Raw genomic sequence first — 21,399 nt, 5'->3', positions numbered from 1 at the left:
TATCTCCGGAATGAGGTACATTCATCTACTGAAGTCTTGTCAATGAAGCAAAGTTCATCGGGCATGTATCGGGCCATCCGTCGCATGTAGTCAGCACGGAGATCTTCATTTTGTTCTTTGGTGATTTTACAGAGCTTTTTGAGGGAAACGCCCACACGATGGAGCTCACGGTGGATGGTGGTGTAGTGGAGTGCAATGAAGCGGTTGCATAACATGAGTCGAGTGATCTCGTCGAGAAACCAATCTGGCCAGTGGTGGACCAGTTCCACAAGGTACTGAACATCCTCAAGATTCAGCTTCCTCGGACGACCTGTGAATTCACTCCATGGTTTGACTACATCGCCGGTGTGCTGATAGAGCTTTCGGATGCGGAAGAATGTGCGTCTCGAGAAGCCGACGCAATCAAGGATTTCACGAAGACTAAGGATATCTTGCTCATACAGGCGAATGGCAGCGAGTTTGACGTCGGATGAGATCTTTCGGTTGACCATACTAGGTGTATTGTTGTCCAACGTGGTGCAATTGTTTGAATTTTTCTCTAAGTCTCAAAACGGTGAAAATTTTCAAAGTCCCAAATCCTCAATTATGATTTTCCCACAACATGCTAGTGCCATTATATACGCACACAGCTGTAATCTTCATTTGCACCTTGACGGTACCTAGAGCATCACTGCATGTATGTGTTGACTACAGATTGTTACCATTTGTTGGGCGTCTCTTCACAAACTTAGTTACATCGAAGATCGCAATGATCCATCAGTTGGTTATCGCAGTACCATCTCGTATTCCACTTCAGCATTGTTCCGGCCCGCGTTGAGTTTGTATATTCCAATACTTCGTACTTACATGGACTAACTCGTACCATAGCCCTAGGATTCTCTGATCTATCCAAACACTTAATAATGGAACACGGCCTTAACAGTGAATCACGACGTCTAGGAAGCGATGTTGAGAGACTCTCCCTCGAGGCTCAGCGAAAGGAACACGAAGTGGCTCTGTTGATGGGTGTCATATGCCGGCTAGAAACAGAACTAGCTCGGAATTCCAACATGACACCCACACAAGCAATCATCGGCGGCGCCAACTTGCGTGACTTACTCCAACTTTCACCGCCGGACTTATTGGCTCTAGATGATGACATTCGGTTGATGAGGCGGAAGGTGCTAGATAGAGCCCCCACACATTATGCTGAGGACGTGCAGGAGTATCTGACCAAGGCTATGAGGGAGGCTATGATCAGGAAGGGAATTAGGTATGATGATGGCGCGAATAGCGATTGGAAGGATCCATGGTACAATGTCTATCAGAAGAAGGAATTGGAGGATGATGCTAGGTTATTGGGGTTGAGAGATAGTAGGAGGGGCGTACCGGGTAGGACCGACGGTGGGAGATACGACATAACTGTTGCTTGTGATACGCTAATCGGTTTATCGCGATGGAGAGGTATTCATTGAACATTCTTATTTCCTTTACTTCCCTTTGATGCGGAGCAGTTGTTAGGCATACCAAATACTTCAAACTCACTGACAGTTGTCTCAATGTTTCCTGCCAAAGACAAGGTTTTTTCCCCGCCAACCGATTTATTCAAATACATCAAGTCAACAGAGAGAGCCTAGGCCTCCGGTAAATCATATGCGTAGATGCGTAGAACTGGGCCCTGTAATAACCCGTTGCCTGAGTACTAATAGTACTACTGAAACAGGGACAGGGTTTCAGCCCCTTGTAACCTCGTCAGCAGTAGGTAGATCCAGCAATATGAACACATGCCTTGATAATCACTAGTCGATGCGCTTGACTGACAAGCTGTACTTGTCCTTGCAGCGTGCAAGCAAACACTAAGCAACAAGTTCGGGTCCTCGAGTTCAAGCGTAGTACTAGTACATATATTGTTGTACGTTGTTGATTTACGAAGACGTTGCTAAATGAACACAAACAACCGCCAAGCATTGTCTTACAATTTTTCCTGTTTCGGCCTTGTTCCCATGACTCTAGCCCCGCGAAGGATGTCTCAATCGCTTGTTCCAGCTTGTTCCCTGTGGGTCCCATGGATATTGCACTTGAAAGTTTCCGAAAAAGGCAATTCTTGGTGCCATCCTGATTGCTTGATTTTTTCCTCGTCCTTGTCACACGCGGTCGCCAGAGCAGCAGCAATCGACAAGGTTCCGAGTTGAGGTACTTAAGCAGCCCGAATTTCAACATGGCTCTCCCATCAGCACAGTTTCATCCGCCAGCGAACTCTAGATTGCACTAGTGACTAGTATCACCCGTTCTCTCGTACGCATCCTTATCTAACGCAATGGCTTACACAACCTCGAACAAAAACACTCACTTCGGTATCTTCCCTTCCGCTGCTGCTTCTCCCAACCTATTTGTCCTCTTTGGTCATGCGCAGTCACCTCGTGATAACCACATCAGGTGCGAAGACCTTCGAAAGGTCTTCGGTTCCACCAACTTGAATGGACGCACTACCCAGAAAAAGGAGAGCTCTGGTTCCGGGTTGAAGAAGATTCTGAGTGCCATATAAATCGGCCCATCAATGCGGCATTTTCCTGTCCGCCGGTCCACATATTCCTACAGGATCCGGACATGGAGCCATGAGCTTCGGTGCTTCATATACGCCTATCTCATTGATATCCGGCGCGCCGGGAACTATCACTTCCACCATATGCTCCCACCATCCAATCGGTGCCGTGCACATTATAATCGCAACTGGGTCGAGTTTCATCTCCCCATTGTATCGGAGACGAACAAAATCTCTCTCTCGTACTCAGCGCTACCGCTCTAACACTAGGACTCACTGGGGCAATGATTTCGGGGCGTAGGGGGGGAAAGGTTGCATAAGATAATGACATGAACCAAGGGAACGTGAACGGGCGTCCCTTACTATATCATATATGCCTATAATTCGCCTATACAGAAACCCATCTTTCATTTCCCCATTCTCGAAGGGCCTATCTGCTTCGAACTTCTTGATGAACTGATCGCGAGTCAAGAAAGAATCAGATCTAATCGATACAAGTGGCTCTGCCAACTTAATAATAACTCAGGACTAGAACGTGTCACTAGTGGGCGATATGAAAAAAGGTACCAAGCTTTCATTCAGTGACAATGTAAAGTCCAAGACATCTTCCATTTGACAGCAAGTGTGGTTCACCAAACCCAGAGAGGCAAGTACGACCCAGCTGCACAGTAGCGCCCGATTCATCCTATCGCACGCACAGCCTAGTCTGCCCATATCCCTATCTACCAACCACAGCCCGTGCCTTCAAGTTCATGCCAAGGGCCCGCCTAGTGCTTGCTGACCCCCGGGCATTGGTGGTACAGACGGCGAGCCCGAGGAAGACGTCAAAGCGGAAGCAGGTTGAGATACCGGAGTAGATGGAGCACCAAGAAGAGTATTCCGTGTCGCCGTAATGAGATCCCACTGATCTGTGTCCCCATGCACATCAAACATGTTGACTCCAAGCATACCCGTCTTCTTTGCGAACGCCCCTTTCATGGCCAGGGATTCGGGATCGTCGTATGGAATAGTCTGCGTATCTGAATGTAAGAAAGGCGTCGCGGAGCACTTGTCCCAGGAACGCTGGAAGCCGCTTGAGGGCACAGCGACGTACGTTCCGTCGTTGTTGCGCTGTAGGACGCCCTTGGTCACGAGATCTCGGAACTGGATCTGATGATCGTCGTCAGAATTAACGGTGGTGCGCCTGGCAAGGCGGTGGAGACGCGGGGCTTCGGGAGAGCGACGTTGTCGAAGGTGGTCTATACCGATGTTGCTGACGTAGCCATATGCTGGGATACCAAGAACCAATTTGTTCGCGGGGAACCCCGCTAATGTCCAGGCGTTGTACCCAGCTACTGCATTCTGAGACGGCTGAGTAGAATTTCCACACCCGTCGTACAAGGGCGCGTTCGGGCCAGGGGGGGTTGCAGCTATAATTTTACTATGCATTAGTACTTCTCTATTGTTTGTTTCTAATGCAAACGGACCTTGAAAATCGTCGTAATTCATGAGCAAGATCCAATCGACTACCTGCGCAAAACCGGACGCGTCTTTGATAGGTTGACCGTCGGAGCCAGCGAACGGAGTGTTCTGAACAGCGGCTGACATTTTCGCTCCCGGGGGGAGCTTCAGCCTAAGAAGCTTCAGGAACTCGAGCATGTTATCTTCGTCGCTTGGACTTTCGGTGTTGCCTTGTCTGCCTGATTGTCCGGGGTACTCCCAATCGATGTCGATGCCATCGATGTTGTATTGGTTGTAGGCGGCAAGGATGTTACTGACGAATGTATTCCTATTGGCGGGTGTGGACACGGCTAGCGAGAAATAGCTAAAAGTCTATTAGTAACGCGGAGGAAAAGGTCAGGGGTGCAACTTACTGACTGCCTGTCCATCCTCCGATGCTAAGCTTGACCAACGTCCCCGCGGCATGTGCAGCCGTCACGAGGTTGCGAAGCAAGGTAGGCGCATCAGACGAATCAAAGATTAGCTTAAACTCTGCGTCCGGGAAAGCAAACGCAAAGTCAATGCAGTCGAATAGGGCAAAGTTCATATCGGTTCGGGGGGCCCAGTCAACAAAGTAGGTCATCACGAGCGTTCCTGACATGGCAGTGGCGCTGCGCCCGACCTCGGAATGGGTTACTAGGTTCGCTGAATGTATGTTGTTTCCATAGCTAGATGATAACTGGACTGAAGGAGCGGAAAGGGTAAGGAGCGGAAGGAGAGACAACGTTGCGAATATGGGGGATAACATAGTGAAAACGTAGAGAAGCTGAAAGTAGATGAAAAGCGAAATGTCAGTCATGAGAGAACATGTAATGTAGATATAGTCGTTCTTAACTTGACGTCAACCACCGGGGCTGACGGCAATTTTGCGACTGCAGTGGCGCATAAGCCAGCCGCAAGAACAGATGCATGGTTCAAACTGGGGCTGACGGCGATCCATGATAACCTGGGACTGCGTCATAAGTAATGTAAATTCTCAAAGGGTGGATGTAGACATACCACTGTGCCGCAAAGGGCTTTTAGCCATGAACTCGTATATGGTGGCTTGAAGCGCAAAACACTAGTACTATTACTAGGTGCTACCAGCTGCAGCATTTCGGCAAAATATTGCCCGAGTCATCCAGCAGGTCAGCCGCAAGTGCAGGCTGACGGTGATACGTTCACCTGTGACTGCACGTAAATCATGAATTCAAAAGGGCGGACATAGTATACTACACTTTTAGCCATGACCCCGTGTGGCACAAACATGGTCATTCGCTAAAAGTGCAGAAACCAGTCTCACCTGGGTCATCCAGCAAGTCAACTGGAAACGCAGACTGAAGCTGACGATGATCAGTTTGACCTAGACGCGATAAGCGTGAAATGCAAAAAGGTTGACATGTCGACGTACCACTTCACAAGTTCACCCGGCGGCAACTTGAAACGTGCACCGCAGGTATGCTAACTTGAAACCGCGGAATGAGTACCAAGAGTACTAGTTACTATGCACGCGAATCACTGTCAATCACGGTCGGCTAGCTGGCCACCAAGGTTATATGCATGTAGAAAGCAATAAGTAAATTGGAAAGAAGGCGTGGGCACTTCGCACAAGGCCTCAAAGGAATACAGGCACGCGGTGGCTCAGCGCTCGATAATATATTGACACGGCTGCCATCACGCCGGTACAGTCTATGTTCCGGGAAACGCGTCTAAAGCTAATTGAACCCTTTCACAAAGTTCCGAGGAGTTAACTTGTCGCGCAAACCTGCTAGTATACTGACATTATTGGCCGGATTGAGAGGACAATGGCAACAGTATGGATGCAGATGGGTGATGGCTTGGTATCCGAGTCAGAGACAGGACAATGGGCCTATTAAGATTAGAAGGTTCTTCTTTCACGTAGGAGACGATATGCGAATCGCAGAAGGACACTTTAATTAGAGAAGCATTAGAGGATCAAAGGGAGGATTGCAATGAATCGACTCAGTGAGAAGATCCGCCATCTCGTCCCAGCCAGTACCGACACGTCAGACAATTGTTTTTTTCCAAATTAAATATTGACGTATTTAACTCCTGTTGGTGACTTACCCTTACCCTGGTTTCCAAGTGAGTCAGAGTCCCACGCGTTGTGCGCGATTGCTATCACTCCGACTCGCTTTGTCGTAGCTCGGAGTGGCGTACACCTGCATTGTCCATTCATGTGGCTAGTACAGGTTCTATGTAAATAATTTATTGCTAGTCCACGTCAATATCGAGTACTTCGGTTTCGGAAACACGTTGGGTTCGGTAAATCCGCCAATAATATTTGATCGGAGGATGATAACCCCAATTAGGCAAGTGATACCAAGTGAATGGTACAGGATTACGTCGAGTGACTCGGACTGCCATCAAGTTCTCTTTCGGAACAACATCTGCACGTTTCTATAAAAACCAGTTCAGTAAAAATGTACTCCCGTATCATACCTCAGCTGGGCCCCTTTGATCATCATCATGTCCTTCGTTGCTCGTCGTTCTCAGTCTCCTCCTCCTCCAATGCCTTCCCCTGAACTCATACCAACCCCTCTGCCATCACCGCCCCCCATTCATCGCAGCTCTCGTTTGACCGTCCCTGCAAATAATTCACCACCCATTCCCCCTCGCCTCATAGGCTCACCACTTCTTCAGAATACTCTGAACGCGTCCAGGTCACACGACCGCTTAAACAGAAAGGCAAAGGAGGGTCTCTTTGGCGAGGACGACGAGTTCGGCGCGCGTAAACGCGCTTTGGGAAAGAGAAGTAACTCATCAATATCATCACTCCCTATCCTTTCTCCCTCTCCAACTCGCACTACAAGGCGCGGATCGAGTCAATCATCAACCCGTTATCGTTCCCCGCCACCTAGCCCTTCAATCGCGTCTCCACCACCACCCGTTCCTCCCATCCCAGCATTCATGCTCACCCCAACCGACAGGAAGTCTGTCGTGCAGTCAATACCTAATAAACGAGCAACTGCTCCTGCACAACACGCTCTCTTTGACCTCTCACCTTCTCTCTCGAGGACACGATGTGAATCAAGTCCCCAGACTCCCGGCGCAATGACCTGCATGCAGTTTTTTACCATGCACAATGCTCCTCGCAGAGATTGCCGAGTCTGAGCGTGCACGATGGATGACTATTCCCCTCGTAACGTCGAGCTTACATCTTGATGAACCTTAAATAAGGCCGCACCAGCTACGTCTTGTGCCATCATTGTACACAACTTAACATCATTGGGACGACATTACTTGCCAACGACCTTCCTTGCACATAACCGTATATTCTTTCTTTAATATTTATACCTCCTTTATGTTCGGGTCTTAACGTGCCTGATGCACTCTGTCTCTCTTTTTCGTTCCTTCTAGTATACCTCCCCACATTCACTGATGTAGTACCACCGTTACTCCCCTTCAATCGACAACCAACTCACAAAATGTCAGTGCTTACTCTACACGCATCCGTACCACTACTTATCCCAACCAGTACCATAATGTTCTTCATTGTGTTCCACCACTCGTAATTGATACAAATGCTAAACTGTGTTTGAAACAATGTTTGTACTTGTCAAGTTAGACCGTCATCTTGGAAGGTTCAACTAGAATTCTACGTGAACCCCCTAACCCGATGGTTCCTTTGTGTCGTCGGAAACACGTACACTGTAGTTCAAACTTACTATCGTCAAGCGTAATTTTATGTGTAAGTGTACGATATTCGGCCTGTATCATCGTAAACGACGCGAAAGCCACAATCAGCTCGTCTGACCAAATTAAGTTGTTAAAGCCGAACAAACTAGCCCGGTATCAGTCACACGACTACTCCGCCACATCGATACCCTAAGGTTTTAGCGTCGAAATGAATCATCCGACCCCCTTACGGGTTTAACGCGGACGTCATTCGTATCTGCTGACTAGTGCCTACTCGGAAGGAACATTCCCTTTGACAAATCACGTTGTCTTATGACGTCCGAAGACTTTTCCAGAGAAAGCAGAAGCTCGTCATCGAGATCAGCAGCTGACGTTTTAGGTCAGGATGCTCCGGCTTTGGTGCCCCTGGTGACGTTAGGTCCTACACATATGTAGGCGCTTAAAGGAGTCATCATGAACGTACAACGAGGCAAGACGAAATTTTCTTTCAGATCCGACATAACACAGTCAGGGAGCGTAATATGTCGTGACGCCCGGGCGCCTGAAGTCGTCAACAAGGTAAGAGGAAATTGTGTTCCATAACGGACCCAGTGGTGTCCTTGGTCTGCAGCGCTTGCGCTAAAGCGTCGGGCACGGACACGGGCATAATCAAATTCAGAATACCGCTGATTGTGAGGATATGACGGGGCCGATAAAAGCGTGCAGTGCAAATGTCAATCACATGTCACCTTGCAAGGTCACCTACTATAGTCTATAGCTATGTCGGATCGATCAGTACGTGGTCGTTATTACTGCGACTTCCCCCTTTCATCGACGGAGTGCTCGATTCAAGAAAAATGATATTTATTTTACGGTTCTTCGGAGTAACGGCGAGCGACTAAGACTTTGCTCGGTGTGTAGGCGGTGCCCGACCGTAGTACATGACGTCTGTGGACTGCAAAATACAGCGTAGCATAAAGAAGGAAAGTTTAAATAATACCAATCATGATCGTCTCTGCATAGTAATGCAACAACAGAGATTGGAAGATGTAGGGATACAGCTGTAGCGAAGAAGAAGAAGAAAAAGTCAAGTCAGCTATCGATACAATTTTTTTCGATTTAATTGAGCGCCGTACCAAATACACTATTATGAACCAAGACAAAAACATGGTTTTGAAGGTCCAAAGATGCAGCGGTCATGAAAGTCAATGTTTGGTTAAAGTCCCATTCTTTCCGCCAACGTCCGATCTCCAAATGTATATGCGTGACCTGCAAACCCTCGAGTTCTCCGTCCCCCGCCGCCGCCACTGCCGCCACCGTTGCGCCGCGAGAAACGGTCCCGGTCCCGGTCTCTGTCGCGCTCTCCGTCGTGTTCGCGTGCTCGGTCTTTGTCCCGGCGGTGGGACTCGCGCTCCCTATTATCATTTGGAGAGCGTGGACGTGTCCGCGAATCTTCATCAACCTCCATCTTCACATTGCTTGTTTTTGCACGGGGCTCTGTGGGGGAGAGGCGAGGCGAGCGAGGAGGTTCGTGGTCTCTGGGAATACTCTGGCGCGCATTGGCAATGTGGGGTTTCGTTGGCGGAAGAGAGATGTTGGAACGTGCGGGTGACACTTTGGGCTCCGAGAGACGCGGCTTCTTGTGAGCTCTGGGTCCGGTTGGGGGTAGCTTGATTACCCCATTACTCGTGGATGCGGGGTGGTATGAGTCACGAGGGGGAGGCGCATATGAATGATGGTTAGCGTTTATTTGACGCAAAGAAGTTTGGAAGCTTTCATAGGACTTGTCTAGTTCCGACCTGTTGCGTTTATACGTGAGTGAAAATTACACCTGGCTTATGAGGTCACTCACGACAGCGAAGCGATCACTTGATGAGATTCTAATGAAACGTGCCGCATGTGAGGAGCAATTAAAATAGAAGGAGTCAATTAACGCATACCTCGCAAAGCCCCTTCTAATCTCTCCACAACTCGTCGGAGTCCACGAACTTCCTCCTTGAGCTTTCCAGTCTCCCCGGATTTGAGCATCTCATACAGTTCATCGTTCTCTTCCTGCAGTATGCGTACCCTCTGCGTCAGTGCGGTGTTAACCGTACTCGACGAAGAAGCCACTCCCGTTCCTTCACTAGAAGCTGCCTTGTTGATATGTGGTAACAACACAGAGACTAGCGCGGGGGGCAATGTAACAGGATCTGTGGTCGATGCGCCACTCTGAGCAGCAAGGTGCTGACGAAGACGTGTCACTTCATCCTAGACAAGACAAGACCGGGTCTATCAATACCACCAATCGGCGCCTGGAAAAGGAGTGCCTTACTGTTAGTTCAGCAACCTGAGCATCCCGTTTTCTGAGTTCTGTCTCAAGGTCTAATTCCCTAGGTGTAGGGAGGTCCATTTAAAAGTGCTTGAGTGCACGGACAAGCTGGCCAGCCTGCGGAAGGTTCGTTAGAAGGGTGCCGTGTGCAAGACCGTTCGCGCGCCTCTTTGGGTTCGAGGTCACATGACGTAAACGGCGGTGGCTGTAAAACTTCGACTGAGTTACGTTGCAAGTCTTCATCTCACGATCATCATCATCTATGCGGTGGCATTCCACCGATGCAGCTATTGCTTGATTATCGATTGCAACGAGGTATGCAATGAGGGCTCAGATAGACAAGTCTGTTCATGATATGTTACTTCTAACTAGACTGCGCAACCCTGATCGGTTTATCTGTGGAGAAGATATCCCTCTGCGGTTCTTTCTGTCGTATTTCTCATCCGGTAGATCAGTGGTGAGAATACACAGAAATGAATCGCATGGACTGTCGTTAAGGCTTCTGTTTAAATGTTCGCAGGATGCTCCGGAAGATGAAGTTGACTTCTTCCCTGTACTCAACATTGCAGATATGAACACCGAGGATGCCCCCGAGAAGGCGGTATTACGACCTCGTTGGAGCAACGCTGAGCACAACTAATGGCTTGACAAAGACTACACTATAGGAGACTTTAACTTTAGCGCACTGGTGCGAGTTAGACTGGTGACCACTCTGAAGCGTGGAGTTTGACATAAGAAGGCCACGATGGAGCAGAACATATGCATGACCGTCGGTGTCGCATGCTGCACGCCGGGATCGTTAAGTAGGTGGTCTTTTTTTAGCAAGTTATGGGTCTTATGACGCCTCGAAGCAACCACCGCTTACATTGAATTTAGGTCGCGCTGGATATAAAATGGCGCAGTCCGATTAGGCGGAGATCCTGACGTGACGATCCCATCGTTCTCCACCGTCTCATTTGTATCCATTGTTATCATGGGTCTAACAAAGTTTTCTTCATTGGCCATGTTAGCGCTGACCGTTTCTGCTGCCTCTTGGAGCGCAACTCCTTTTAATCCCGCATCTGTCCCGCTCGCAGTTCGGTCGCCTTATCTGTCTGCATGGCTGCCTCAAGGTGCTGGCACAGCGCTGAACGGTGCCTGGCCCCAGTTTTGGACTGGATCAGTGAGTTTTGCTCATTATACACATTTGAACATTGACTAAGACATTTTTGTGCAGACTCTTGGATGGGCTGGCTATATCAGAGTTGATGGTGCCACGTATACCTTCCTGGGTGATCCCGTTGTTGCAGGTGCCGAATCTGCCGTCCAAAAAAGCCTGGAGGTGATTGTGGTTCGATCGTATACATGAGAGCACGCTAATACACCATGCAGTTCACTTCAACGCAAAGTATTTTCGTAATGACTGCCGGGCCGGTGGATATAAATGTGAACTTCCTCAGTCCTGTCGAGGTACATATGTTGTTCTGTGCCTTTACATTGCAGCAAGTTATTTTTAGCCCACAGACCTCCTTAAGCAGTCCATCCCATTCTCGTATCTGGCACTTTCTGCAGTGTCTAACGATGGAGGGTTGCATACCGTCAGCGTATACACCGACATAAGCGCAGAATGGGTATCTGGAGATGACTCTCTGACGGTCAACTGGACCACTTCTACGGGCAACATCCTGACTCATCGTGTCATGCTTGAGAACCAGGAATTGTATACCGAGTATAGTGACCTTATCCAACGTGAGTGATGAGTACAGCTCGCTGACTGACCGACGACTGAGATCATTCTTTAGAGGGAGCAGCCTATTACTCTACTTCGAATGTCTGCACCTTTGTCACTGGATTTCCCTTCTTGTGCTGATTCTTTCATCAGTCTTCCTCCGTGACGTACCAAACCGGCCAAGATGCCGTTGTTCGAGGCCAATTCATCAACAACGGTGTTCTTAACAATACTGAGGACACCAATTTTCGTGCCGTCAGCGACAATTGGCCAGTGTTTGCTTTCGCTCACGACCTTGGCACCGTGTCAACCACTGCTACTGTGCCTGTAATATACACTGTGGGTCATGTGAGAGATCCGGCAATCCAGTACATCGTCGCGAACGACGTCTACCAACCCCGAAGTATTTACTTCTGGAGTGCTTACTCAAGCGTCGCGGACTTGGTACGTCCGTGGTCTTATTTGACCTATCACTAGTTTTAGAAGCCATGCTCCAGATTTCTGACTTCATTGGGGACTACTCTACTGCGCTGGGACGTGCGCAAGCGTTCGACCAGAAAGTCCAGAGTGACGCCTCGGCCATTTCGAGTAATTATGCTGGTGTCGTCGCACTGTCGGTTCGTCAAGCCTTTGGAGCCTTGGAGCTTACGTTGTCGAAGAACAGTAATGGAAGTTGGAACACAGATGATATCCTGATGTTCTTGAAGGGTAATACATGGCTACTTTCAACCAAAATCAGTTGTCTGACACGAAAACCCCAGAGATCTCTAGCGATGGTGTAGGTGATATATTTTGGAGCTGTAGGTTGCTCACTTCCGCTAATGCAGAACGTGAACACTGTGGATGTCATCATGCCCGCATGGCCTATTCTCTTGTATACCAATCCCACACTTGGAAAATATCTCCTACTCGGCCTCCTTGAGTACCAAGCAACCGGTCAATATCCCAATGCTTGGGCTGCCCATGATCTTGGTTTGTCTTCTACAGAAAGTCACCGAGTTTCCCTAATTCCTCTTGTTATAAATTAGGTTCATCTTATCCCAACGCTACGGGTCACAATGCCGGTAACGATGAAGCCATGCCTCTCGAAGGTGATCTCCCTTTCTGTGCATATAACTCGATTCCTCAGCGCCTATGCTTTCAGAGTGCGGAAATATGCTCATTATGGCTTTGAGTTACACTCAGAAGTCTAATGACATCTCCTTGATCACCCAATATGTCAGTACTTACATGACCTCGTACCCCATATGTTCACCACTTTCTACAGACGGAACTTCTTAACCAATGGACCGGATACCTCGTCGCAGAAGCCCTCATTCCTGCGAATCAGATCAGCACAGATGATTTTGCGGGGGCTCTCCCCAACCAGACTAATCTAGCCATTAAGGGTGTGATAGGCATCCAGGCTATGTCTGTAATTTCGGGCATATTGGGCGACACCGTTAATCAACAAAACTACAGTGTACGTTATTGTTGAAGTTCTAGGCTGACATGAACTTAGTCTTCAAATATTCAGTCAATCGTACAGCGCTATGTTCCGCAAATACTTAACTATGCCACATCGAGCGACGGGCTGCACCTCACCTTGAATTACGGAAATGAAAGCTCGTAGGTCTCGCGTATAAAATCTGCGTTTTGCGGGGCGTCACTGACGGTGTCAAGTTGGGGTTTGTCATACAACCTGTATGCAGATAAGTTACTTGGCACCAATGTTTTCCCAGAGTCTGTCTATGACATGCGTAAGTCCGACTGTCGCTCGCTCTGAACAGTTCTGAACAGCTTGGTAGAAACCGCGTGGTATGCCACCGTTGTCAGTGAGTAAATCACACATAATCAACATGGAATAATGATTCACGCATACATCTTCAAGATGCTTACGGCGTCCCTTTGGACACTCGGTGAGTTGCTTCTCGACCTAAGTGAACTACATAACCAACAGACTCATAGCCACACATACACTAAATCCGACTGGGAATCATGGACTGCTGCCATTATGACGAACACGACGACGCGAGACATGTTCATTGATTCTGTCTACAAGTATGCTGCCGACGGTGAAAGTAATCAGCCGTTCGGAGACTGGTATGAGACACTTGATGGCACTGTGTATGGATTTAGGGCCCGCCCAGTCGTTGGTGGTCATCTGGCTTTGGTGAGCGTTGCAAATAACGCACTTCGTTGATGTGCTGATTTGGTCGAAAGCTTGCTTTGTGAACTACCGATTTATTACATATCGACTTGAAACTTGGTTTGTTGTGATTCCACCAAGCGTCAGGAATATGTGGTGTTCGAGTTGTGCATGGAAGAGTGACATTATTATATCTTGACGCAAGCCGCAAGACAGCCATGCCTAGTAACCAGGCCTTTAGGGCACTGAGCACCCAAGAGGCTACCACGCATGACCTTGTCTGGCCCAAATGTGTACACAGCACCGTGAATTGTCTCTAGGTTGCTGACTACGTACTCCACAGTAAATCGCTGGGTGTTACCGGCGAGCAGTTGTGGTATGAGAAGATGCGAGAATATTGGCTAACTTGGTGGCTGAGTTTGAACTTTGAACTACAATCAGCTTCAGGTTCGAACAAGACCTATCATGCATTTCTCTTACTATGCATATCTGTCTCTTGCCGACGGAAATCCTATTTCGCATATTCACAACTATCTATGGAGACACCACATCAATGTATGAGGACTCCATAACAATCTCTCGTGCTACACTTGCTACTCTTGCAAGGACTTGCAGGACATTCAAGGAGCCTGCGCTCGATATCCTTTGGAAACATTTGGATGGGTTCGAGCCACTCGTCTTGTGCTTACCTGAAAGTGTTAGAAACAGAGACGTGCAAGGAAAGTTGGTGAGCTAGATGTTCCACATGCGACTCATACATGGTATGAAATGCCTAATTTTGAAATAGACACTCAAGAGACCTCCCTTCATTAGAGAGTGGAGGATTGTTTGCCAATATGCACAACGTATCCACTTTTTGAGCATCGATCAGACGTCTCTAGACATCATAGACGACCGGGTCATACAAACGCTGATGTTTGCGTTACCACCCACACCGCTGTTACCGAATCTTCGTACTTTGCATTGGTGGGATGCTCGAGATAGGTTTCTTCCGTTGTTGCGCTTCTTGCTTGGGTCAACTATCACATCATTGGAGCTTGGGTTTGACGATCGGGCACCCTCTTTTGCCAGATCTGCTTTGTTAACCTCGCTCAGTGCTCGATGTCCATTCATCCGGGAATTCACCTGCACAGGGCACGGCGAGGATTCCCAAGAAATTTTAGATGTAATATGCGAAGCTGTGTGTGGTTGGCAGAAACTCTCCCATTTCAGTACAGGAATCCTTAACACACAAGCGCTTACTCATCTGGCTACCTTATCGTCACTGAAGTCTCTTTCCTTCGAGACATGCGACTTGAATGACATGCAACCCAATTCCACTCCAATATTTTTCCGCCAGCTCAATGACGTGTCCATTTCTACATCATCACCCTCTGCTCTCACTCAGTATCTCAGAAATGTTCATTTTCTTTCTTGTCGATCTATGCAGTTGTCGATCTATCGAAACAACAATGGGCCGGTTTATGATCCTCTGGATATTCCAGACTTCATCGCCTCCCTCTCAGAGGGCTTCTCTCCCGATCTCGAGCAACTCGAGGTCTTACTGAACACCGGGTTTGAAAGATCTGAAGAACTTAACGATCCCCGTTTTGCCATTGCATTTGGCGTGATTGCTCCGTTGCTGTCGTTGCGTCGCTTAACAACACTGGATCTCTCTTGGCTCTGTACATCGGCCATTGACGACGTCTCACTCAAAAGAATGGCACAATCTTGGCCTGAACTCGAGAGATTCCATTTTGGAGGAGGGGTTCGTTGGCTGGTCCCACCATCACTCACCTTCATAGGACTCATCCACCTCGTACACCATTGCCGGCGCTTGCACACCATTGAAATGACTTTTCATGCCGGCTCAATCGACACTAACAGCGAGTTGTTCTCTAAAATCATTCCCAATAATAATATCACCAGCGTGGACGTAGGGTTCTCTCCAATCGTGGATCCTTTTGCCGTGGCCTGTCAACTGCATGCCCTACTACCCAATTTGACTGAGGTTTTCGCCTTTCGGGACATGTCCTTCGGGCCGGCGCTATTTAAAAATCTTGAGGCTGAATGGAAAAGGGTGAATGAATTCCTCAAGACGCTTATTGCAGGCGCAAAAATAAAAGAGAAAATAGACCAAAGACCATACTAGTGCTCGTTACTGGCCTAACATACTCAGGACCCTAGGTATGTCAAATTATCAATCGCTTGGTAACTTGGTAACTTACAAGCTACGAAGCTATACCTTGGCTTAGCCAATGGTCTACCTATACCATTGCAGGACCTTGTTGCTGCTTTTTTCAAGCTTTCTTCGTGGTAGTCGTTTATTGATACCACAACATTTGCATTATACATTGTGCACTTGTTCTCCTCGGCAGTCGATGGTCATATCAGTTCGTCTCAATAATAAACGAAGTATAATATACTTATATGTAGCGTCCATCAACATTCTATTCCGTGCCAACATTTGACATTTGTTGCTTGAGGGGGATTTACGTAAGTCAAGGTTGCTGTTGGATCTGGGATGATGTCATGCAATCGACCTGTCTCGATCAAGTCCCAAGCAAAATTACGATGCGGACTACCAATCGCCTACTGCAAAGGACTTGGACTAGAAGTCTATGCCCCTTCTTTCGTTACGACCATGATGAAGAGAGCTCGTAGCCCCAGCCCAATTGCGATGTCAAAGAAAGGCAGGACTACTGACTCTCCCTTTACACCCATAAAGATTGCAACAGCAGAAGCTGCAGCTACCGTCCAGACCAACCCACCGTTCCTGCGGCTCCTCGACGCATTGCGCAATGTTGTAAAGAAGCCCTCGAAAGGACAATCGATAGTTTACTGGATGAGGATGGGAGACCTGCGCAGTAAATATTGCTTGTTTTCTATATGCGTGTCCATTTTGACCCCCTGTTCCAGTTTCCGATAACAAAGCTCTCGCCCTTGCGTCTGCTCAGGCGGTCGAAGACAAAATCCCGCTCGTGGTTTTACATGTCTTGAGCCCACAGGATTATATTGCACACGACAGGAGCAAAACAAGAATCGATTTTGTTCTTCGTAACCTTTCACGAGTGAAGGTGAAACGTCTCTGTTACCTGCACTTCGCTACAGGAGGCTAAGTTATACTTTTGTAGGACGAGCTCGCAAAATTAAATATCCCCCTTTACACTATCACGCATACGCCACGAACGACAGTGCCAACTCGTGTTATCTCGGTCCTGCAGACTCTCCGGGCCACTCGACTCTTTGCGAACATCGAATACGAGGTCGATGAGCTTCGGCGTGACATCAAAGTCTGCTCTTTAGCCAATAACGCGGGCATCAGGCCTACGTATGTGCACGATAAGTGTATCATTGAGCCAGGCGTCGTGAAAACGAAGGATGGTAGGACATACACGGTATGATCACCCTATTACTTGTTCTGTTATTCTCAGTCTGTGCATTTCAGGTCTACTCGCCGTATCAACGAAACTGGATTGGCATCCTAAATTCGAACCTCTCAGATTATTTGAACGAGTTCCCATCTCCAAAACCTAACCCCTCGACAATCAGGAAGAATCACGTCTTTGAGCCGTTATTCGATGTTGATGTACCCGTGTCGGTTCACGGCTTCGAACTTGATCCTGAAGAGGCCGAGAATATGGCCAAGATATGGCCAGTAGGAACATCTTCTGCTAACGAGGTAGGTCACGTATTACATTGGAAGAGGGCATCACAATTAAACATTTATCAGATGCTCTTTCGGTTCTTGTACACCAAAGCGCGCGCGATGCAGCTTGGAGCAGTTGATCCTTTGACTGACGGGGCAGAGAATTCCGACAAAGGCAGCCGAATCCTCTCGTACGATGAGGCTCGTGACAGAGGGGACAAGGATACTACGTCGCGGTTGAGCCCCTACCTGTCTGCTGGAGTTATTTCTGTCAGAGAATGCGTTCGTCAAACTATGAAGCTTCTCAGAATTCAGAAAGTGGAGGCTGGACGGTCGTCGGGCGTAGGTCGCTGGGTGCAGGAACTCGGTCTGTTTCTTTCAAATGCCCTGGACACATAATTGATGCATGATGGAGTAGCTTGGCGAGATTTTTACACCAATGTCCTCGCATACTACCCGCGAGTATCCATGGGTCGACCCTTTCAGGAGAGGTTTGCTGATGTCAAGTGGGAGGTCAACGAGGAGCATTTGAATGCTTGGAAAGAGGGAAAAACTGGCATTCCTATCGTCGATGCCACGATGAGGCAGATAAACACCATGGGTATGTTTTGTATCGATCCTTCGGAATCTTGACTCATCAGACTGCCAGGCTGGACTCATAATCGTATGCGCATGATTGTTGCTATGTTCCTGTCGAAGGACCTTATGTTGGATTGGCGGCTAGGAGAGCGGGTGAGCTCGTCTCCTTATTTTCATTTTTATGCGCTTATCTGACGAGCACTCGCAGTATTTCATGGAGAAGCTCATAGATGGTGATCTTGCAAGCAACAATGGCGGTTGGCAATGGAGTGCCTCCACTGGAGTAGACCCAGCACCCTACTTCCGGATCTTCAATCCCTATACACAGTCCTCAAAGGCAGATCCAACAGGTGATTTTATAAGGACATTCGTACCAGAGCTGAAGAATCTCTATGGATCTGGTAAGTAGGCTGACTAGCTGCTAGACGTTCAACTGATGTTTACGAATGCAGATATTCACAACCCTCCGGCCAAGGTTGCTGATAAATTGGGGTATCCAAGACCCATTGTCAACCATGCTGAAGCGAGGGTGAGGGCTATTAGGAGATATAAGACACCTGGTGAAGAGTGACCGGCACGATTTACGCATCGCATTAGGAACACGAGGTGACAAGTAGAGCGATGGAGCAAAGCATCATAAATCAAACTCGTCATCATCTTGATCTGTTTGTCCACCTCTTCGTAATCTCGTTGTGTTTGAAGATGACGAGATGTTGTATGTGACACCGGATTCATAAGCATTTCGCGCTTTTTGAAGGACACCTGTCGACGGACGATTAGATATAGGTGACGAGGTATAGAGAAGATCACTACCGCTGTTCGCAAGCCTGAGCTCGAGTACCGCAGTCTCAAATGCGTCATTATTCCCGAGTTCTTCAAACCCAATAAGACTGAGAATATATAAATGATTGAATGGCATTGACAAGAACCCATAAGACATACCGGTCTTTTGAGACCCCGTCGATGAAGCACATCAGGCATGGAAGAACTTTAATAGCAAGCTTCTCAACCAGCCATGGCATATTCTCCACGAAGACACGAATAAAACGCGTAGCATAGTATTTCGGCGCGAGTTTCTGATGAGACCATCAGCGATCTGGTTTCTTTGAGGCGAGACATTATTCACTGCAAGGTGCTTGTCCATGATCTCGCATCTCCTGAAATTACTATGGTAAAAGTGAATTACGCAGTGTGGCTCATTCCTAAAAGCACGATGATGTAGCACAGAACGAGTCGAACAGAGTGAGCAACTTACGCACTTATCCGGATAGCCTCTTTCTCGTTCGTGATCTCCGTGTATCTCCCATGGGCATTTTCTCTCATTTCTTTAGCTCTTTGCATTCTGCAGACGTTTATGTCGTTCGTCCGACAGTGAACACCAATGGAATGCACGACTCACTCGAGCTTGAGCTGTTCTAAGCCCCGATCTCGCACTGCTGCATCAGCGTCGTTCTCTATCTCTGCTTCAAGTTCTGCAAAGATAGCATCGTCGTCTTCTTCATCTCCCTCCCGGGAATCATTGGATTCTACGAGACGCGATGCTAGAGAGTCGAACTTTGAATGTATTCTGGTCATGATGAGCTAGCAGAAATTGCTGTGTGCTCATTTCTAACTCACACATTGTTCATAATGTTCTATACTAACTCTTGCGAGCTGTGAATAGCTGAAGAGTTGTGAGGGTAATATCGAGCTCAGTGGACAGTGAATCAAAACGCGATTACTTGTTTAGGGCCCCTTTTGGGTGCAGCTTAGCTTCAGCTGGACTTTTACGTCAATCACTCTCCACGATGAAGCTTGTCGGTAAATACGTCGACAAAAACGGGGCTGTGAGTCATTCAGGATGTTCGTTAGTGAATAACCGATTAATTGATTTGAACAGGGCTATGTCAGCCTCCGACCCGAGGATGATGAAGATATGTGGCATCTCTACAACATTATACAACAAGGTGATCTTGTGCGAGCACCAGCTATTCGGTAAGACATTTGCACGATCAGCGATTCTCTTACATGCTAAATACTTGATAGTCGCGTACAGAACGTATCTGCTACTGGATCTACGGAATCTCATCGTGTCAAGTTGAACCTCACCATCCAGGTATCCCGAGTCGAATTCTCCTCATCAGGAGCACCTTCGTCATCAGCGGATCAAGCTTCATCTCCTATGGGATCTTCATCTGCAGCACCCACAACCACTGCAGCATTGCATATCTCTGGCCCTGTTGCATTCCGAAAATCGACATGTGAAGATGGGCGCGTTTCATACACTTGACATCGAGGGTAATCGCGATGTACGCATCGAGAAGGTTGACGGGTGGGACAGTGTGGCCCTTGCTCGCGTCGAGGAATCTTGTGTGCCAGGACGCGGCGCGGAGGTAGGCGCAGTTGTGTGCGGAGAAGGTACAGCCGCGTTTTGTCTCCTTTCACAACACATGACACTGGTCACCCATCGAATATCGGTTCCCATACCGCGCAAGGCTTCTGCGCCTGGAACGTCACAGTACGAGAAGGCGATGGCGAGATTTTACGCCATACTCTACGATGCATTTGTGCGACACATACCTTATACGTCACCTAGTTTGCGGGCAATTGTGCTTGCAAGCCCAGGTTGGGTGCGAGAAGGTGTTTTCAATGCTATGATGGTAGAAGCCGGGAGGAGGGGGGACAAGACATTATCCAAGGCATTGCGAGAAAAGACTGTGAAAGTACACGTTAGTAGCGCACACGTCCACAGTCTTGTTGAAGTTCTCAAGAGTCCAGAGGTAGGCTTTTTGGCATAAGATTTTATCACATAGGTGCATTTATTGCACTTGCAGATCGTTGCACAGCTCAAGGAAACGAAATTTGCGCGCGAGGGAATAGTTCTTGATAAGTAGGTGTGCACGCGGTGGCAGCTGTACTGTTAATGCTGATTTCTTTTGTCAGGTTCTTCAAGATGCTTGGTGTGGACGAGATGCGCGCGTGGTATGGTCCTGATCACGTCCGTTTAGCGGCAGATCGTGGAGCCATAGGGACACTCCTCATCTCCGACGAGCTTTTCCGGTGAGATGATCGCGTGTCACGCACTGGCATACTGCAGCTCAAGCAATTTGGACAGTGCGAGTGACCCGAAGTTGCGGAAGACATATGTCGAACTCGTCGAAGGAGTACAACAAAAGGGTGCAGAAGTCGTCATGTTCTCGAGCATGCACGAATCTGGTCAACGTATGTGTCTAAACTTGCTTCTATTTATCCTACTTATGAGGATACAGAGTTGAATCAACTGACGGGTATTGCTGCCATACTCACATTCCCTCTCGATGTCGAAGTCGTAGAGGCAGAAGAAAGAGAAGCCGGAGAGGAAGAGAGAAGACAACAGGAAACAAAGACGCTGGATGGTGGTGGATAAAGATGCGAGGAGCTATTATGTAAAATATGGTGGGGTTATTTC

General features: G+C 48.1%; 9 protein-coding genes across 9 annotated transcripts; 6 read left to right on the top strand and 3 right to left on the bottom strand.

Annotated features, from left to right (window-relative positions):
- The first annotated feature begins 607 nt into the window (after nucleotides 1-607).
- Nucleotides 608-1,909, top strand: BJ212DRAFT_1357123 (uncharacterized protein). Its single transcript, XM_041335744.1, has 4 exons — nucleotides 608-817; nucleotides 868-1,443; nucleotides 1,494-1,722; nucleotides 1,771-1,909. Exons 2-3 carry the CDS (start codon nucleotides 903-905, stop codon nucleotides 1,625-1,627), a joined length of 675 nt encoding a protein of 224 aa, XP_041192457.1. The 5' UTR covers nucleotides 608-817; nucleotides 868-902; the 3' UTR covers nucleotides 1,628-1,722; nucleotides 1,771-1,909.
- A 1,362-nt stretch (nucleotides 1,910-3,271) lies between these two features.
- On the bottom strand, nucleotides 3,272-4,547 carry BJ212DRAFT_1273087 (glycoside hydrolase family 18 protein; the record flags this gene model as incomplete). Its single annotated transcript, XM_041331064.1, has 3 exons — nucleotides 3,272-3,930; nucleotides 3,988-4,325; nucleotides 4,375-4,547. The coding sequence occupies 3 exons, from the start codon at nucleotides 4,545-4,547 to the stop codon at nucleotides 3,272-3,274; spliced, it is 1,170 nt and encodes a 389-aa protein (XP_041192456.1).
- Nucleotides 4,548-6,360: 1,813 nt separating this feature from the next.
- Nucleotides 6,361-7,545, top strand: BJ212DRAFT_1357115 (uncharacterized protein). The gene has a single exon (XM_041335743.1). It carries the CDS (start codon nucleotides 6,470-6,472, stop codon nucleotides 7,112-7,114), a length of 645 nt encoding a protein of 214 aa, XP_041192455.1. The 5' UTR covers nucleotides 6,361-6,469; the 3' UTR covers nucleotides 7,115-7,545.
- Nucleotides 7,546-8,400: 855 nt separating this feature from the next.
- BJ212DRAFT_1357114 (uncharacterized protein) lies at nucleotides 8,401-10,322 on the bottom strand. Its single transcript, XM_041335742.1, has 4 exons — nucleotides 9,933-10,322; nucleotides 9,559-9,868; nucleotides 9,471-9,498; nucleotides 8,401-9,417 (listed from the first exon to the last, which is right to left on the bottom strand). The coding sequence occupies exons 1-4, from the start codon at nucleotides 10,008-10,010 to the stop codon at nucleotides 8,835-8,837; spliced, it is 999 nt and encodes a 332-aa protein (XP_041192454.1). The 5' UTR covers nucleotides 10,011-10,322; the 3' UTR covers nucleotides 8,401-8,834.
- A 580-nt stretch (nucleotides 10,323-10,902) lies between these two features.
- Nucleotides 10,903-13,851, top strand: BJ212DRAFT_1481299 (uncharacterized protein; the record flags this gene model as incomplete). The annotated part of the gene is made up of 18 exons (XM_041340236.1): nucleotides 10,903-11,091; nucleotides 11,146-11,250; nucleotides 11,301-11,378; nucleotides 11,426-11,657; nucleotides 11,711-11,739; nucleotides 11,791-12,081; nucleotides 12,135-12,345; nucleotides 12,399-12,415; nucleotides 12,465-12,609; nucleotides 12,666-12,728; nucleotides 12,767-12,855; nucleotides 12,905-13,099; nucleotides 13,139-13,245; nucleotides 13,300-13,376; nucleotides 13,425-13,451; nucleotides 13,508-13,535; nucleotides 13,585-13,789; nucleotides 13,840-13,851. 18 exons carry the CDS (start codon nucleotides 10,903-10,905, stop codon nucleotides 13,849-13,851), a joined length of 2,100 nt encoding a protein of 699 aa, XP_041192453.1.
- Nucleotides 13,852-14,155: 304 nt separating this feature from the next.
- Nucleotides 14,156-16,216, top strand: BJ212DRAFT_1357095 (uncharacterized protein). Its single transcript, XM_041335741.1, has 3 exons — nucleotides 14,156-14,492; nucleotides 14,553-15,931; nucleotides 15,984-16,216. The coding sequence occupies exons 1-2, from the start codon at nucleotides 14,247-14,249 to the stop codon at nucleotides 15,894-15,896; spliced, it is 1,590 nt and encodes a 529-aa protein (XP_041192452.1). The 5' UTR covers nucleotides 14,156-14,246; the 3' UTR covers nucleotides 15,897-15,931; nucleotides 15,984-16,216.
- Nucleotides 16,217-16,424: 208 nt separating this feature from the next.
- BJ212DRAFT_1272733 (DNA photolyase, FAD-binding/Cryptochrome) lies at nucleotides 16,425-18,543 on the top strand (the record flags this gene model as incomplete). The annotated part of the gene is made up of 9 exons (XM_041331032.1): nucleotides 16,425-16,611; nucleotides 16,664-16,821; nucleotides 16,879-17,142; nucleotides 17,193-17,426; nucleotides 17,478-17,760; nucleotides 17,812-17,994; nucleotides 18,043-18,125; nucleotides 18,181-18,373; nucleotides 18,425-18,543. 9 exons carry the CDS (start codon nucleotides 16,425-16,427, stop codon nucleotides 18,541-18,543), a joined length of 1,704 nt encoding a protein of 567 aa, XP_041192451.1.
- Nucleotides 18,544-18,606: 63 nt separating this feature from the next.
- BJ212DRAFT_1273144 (thioredoxin-like protein) lies at nucleotides 18,607-19,547 on the bottom strand (the record flags this gene model as incomplete). The annotated part of the gene is made up of 5 exons (XM_041331067.1): nucleotides 18,607-18,862; nucleotides 18,915-19,048; nucleotides 19,099-19,174; nucleotides 19,228-19,314; nucleotides 19,372-19,547. 5 exons carry the CDS (start codon nucleotides 19,545-19,547, stop codon nucleotides 18,607-18,609), a joined length of 729 nt encoding a protein of 242 aa, XP_041192450.1.
- Nucleotides 19,548-19,701: 154 nt separating this feature from the next.
- Nucleotides 19,702-21,357, top strand: BJ212DRAFT_1505437 (uncharacterized protein; the record flags this gene model as incomplete). The annotated part of the gene is made up of 8 exons (XM_041341619.1): nucleotides 19,702-19,798; nucleotides 19,852-19,946; nucleotides 19,998-20,190; nucleotides 20,219-20,731; nucleotides 20,786-20,841; nucleotides 20,895-21,011; nucleotides 21,067-21,173; nucleotides 21,221-21,357. The coding sequence occupies exons 1-8, from the start codon at nucleotides 19,760-19,762 to the stop codon at nucleotides 21,355-21,357; spliced, it is 1,257 nt and encodes a 418-aa protein (XP_041192449.1). The 5' UTR covers nucleotides 19,702-19,759.
- Nucleotides 21,358-21,399: the final 42 nt, after the last annotated feature.

The sequence above is a fragment of the Suillus subaureus genome (genome assembly GCF_016647635.1).
Source record: "Suillus subaureus strain MN1 chromosome Unknown BJ212scaffold_18, whole genome shotgun sequence".
Taxonomy (NCBI): Eukaryota; Fungi; Basidiomycota; class Agaricomycetes; order Boletales; family Suillaceae; genus Suillus; species Suillus subaureus.
This window is presented reverse-complemented; position numbering and strand designations above follow the sequence as displayed.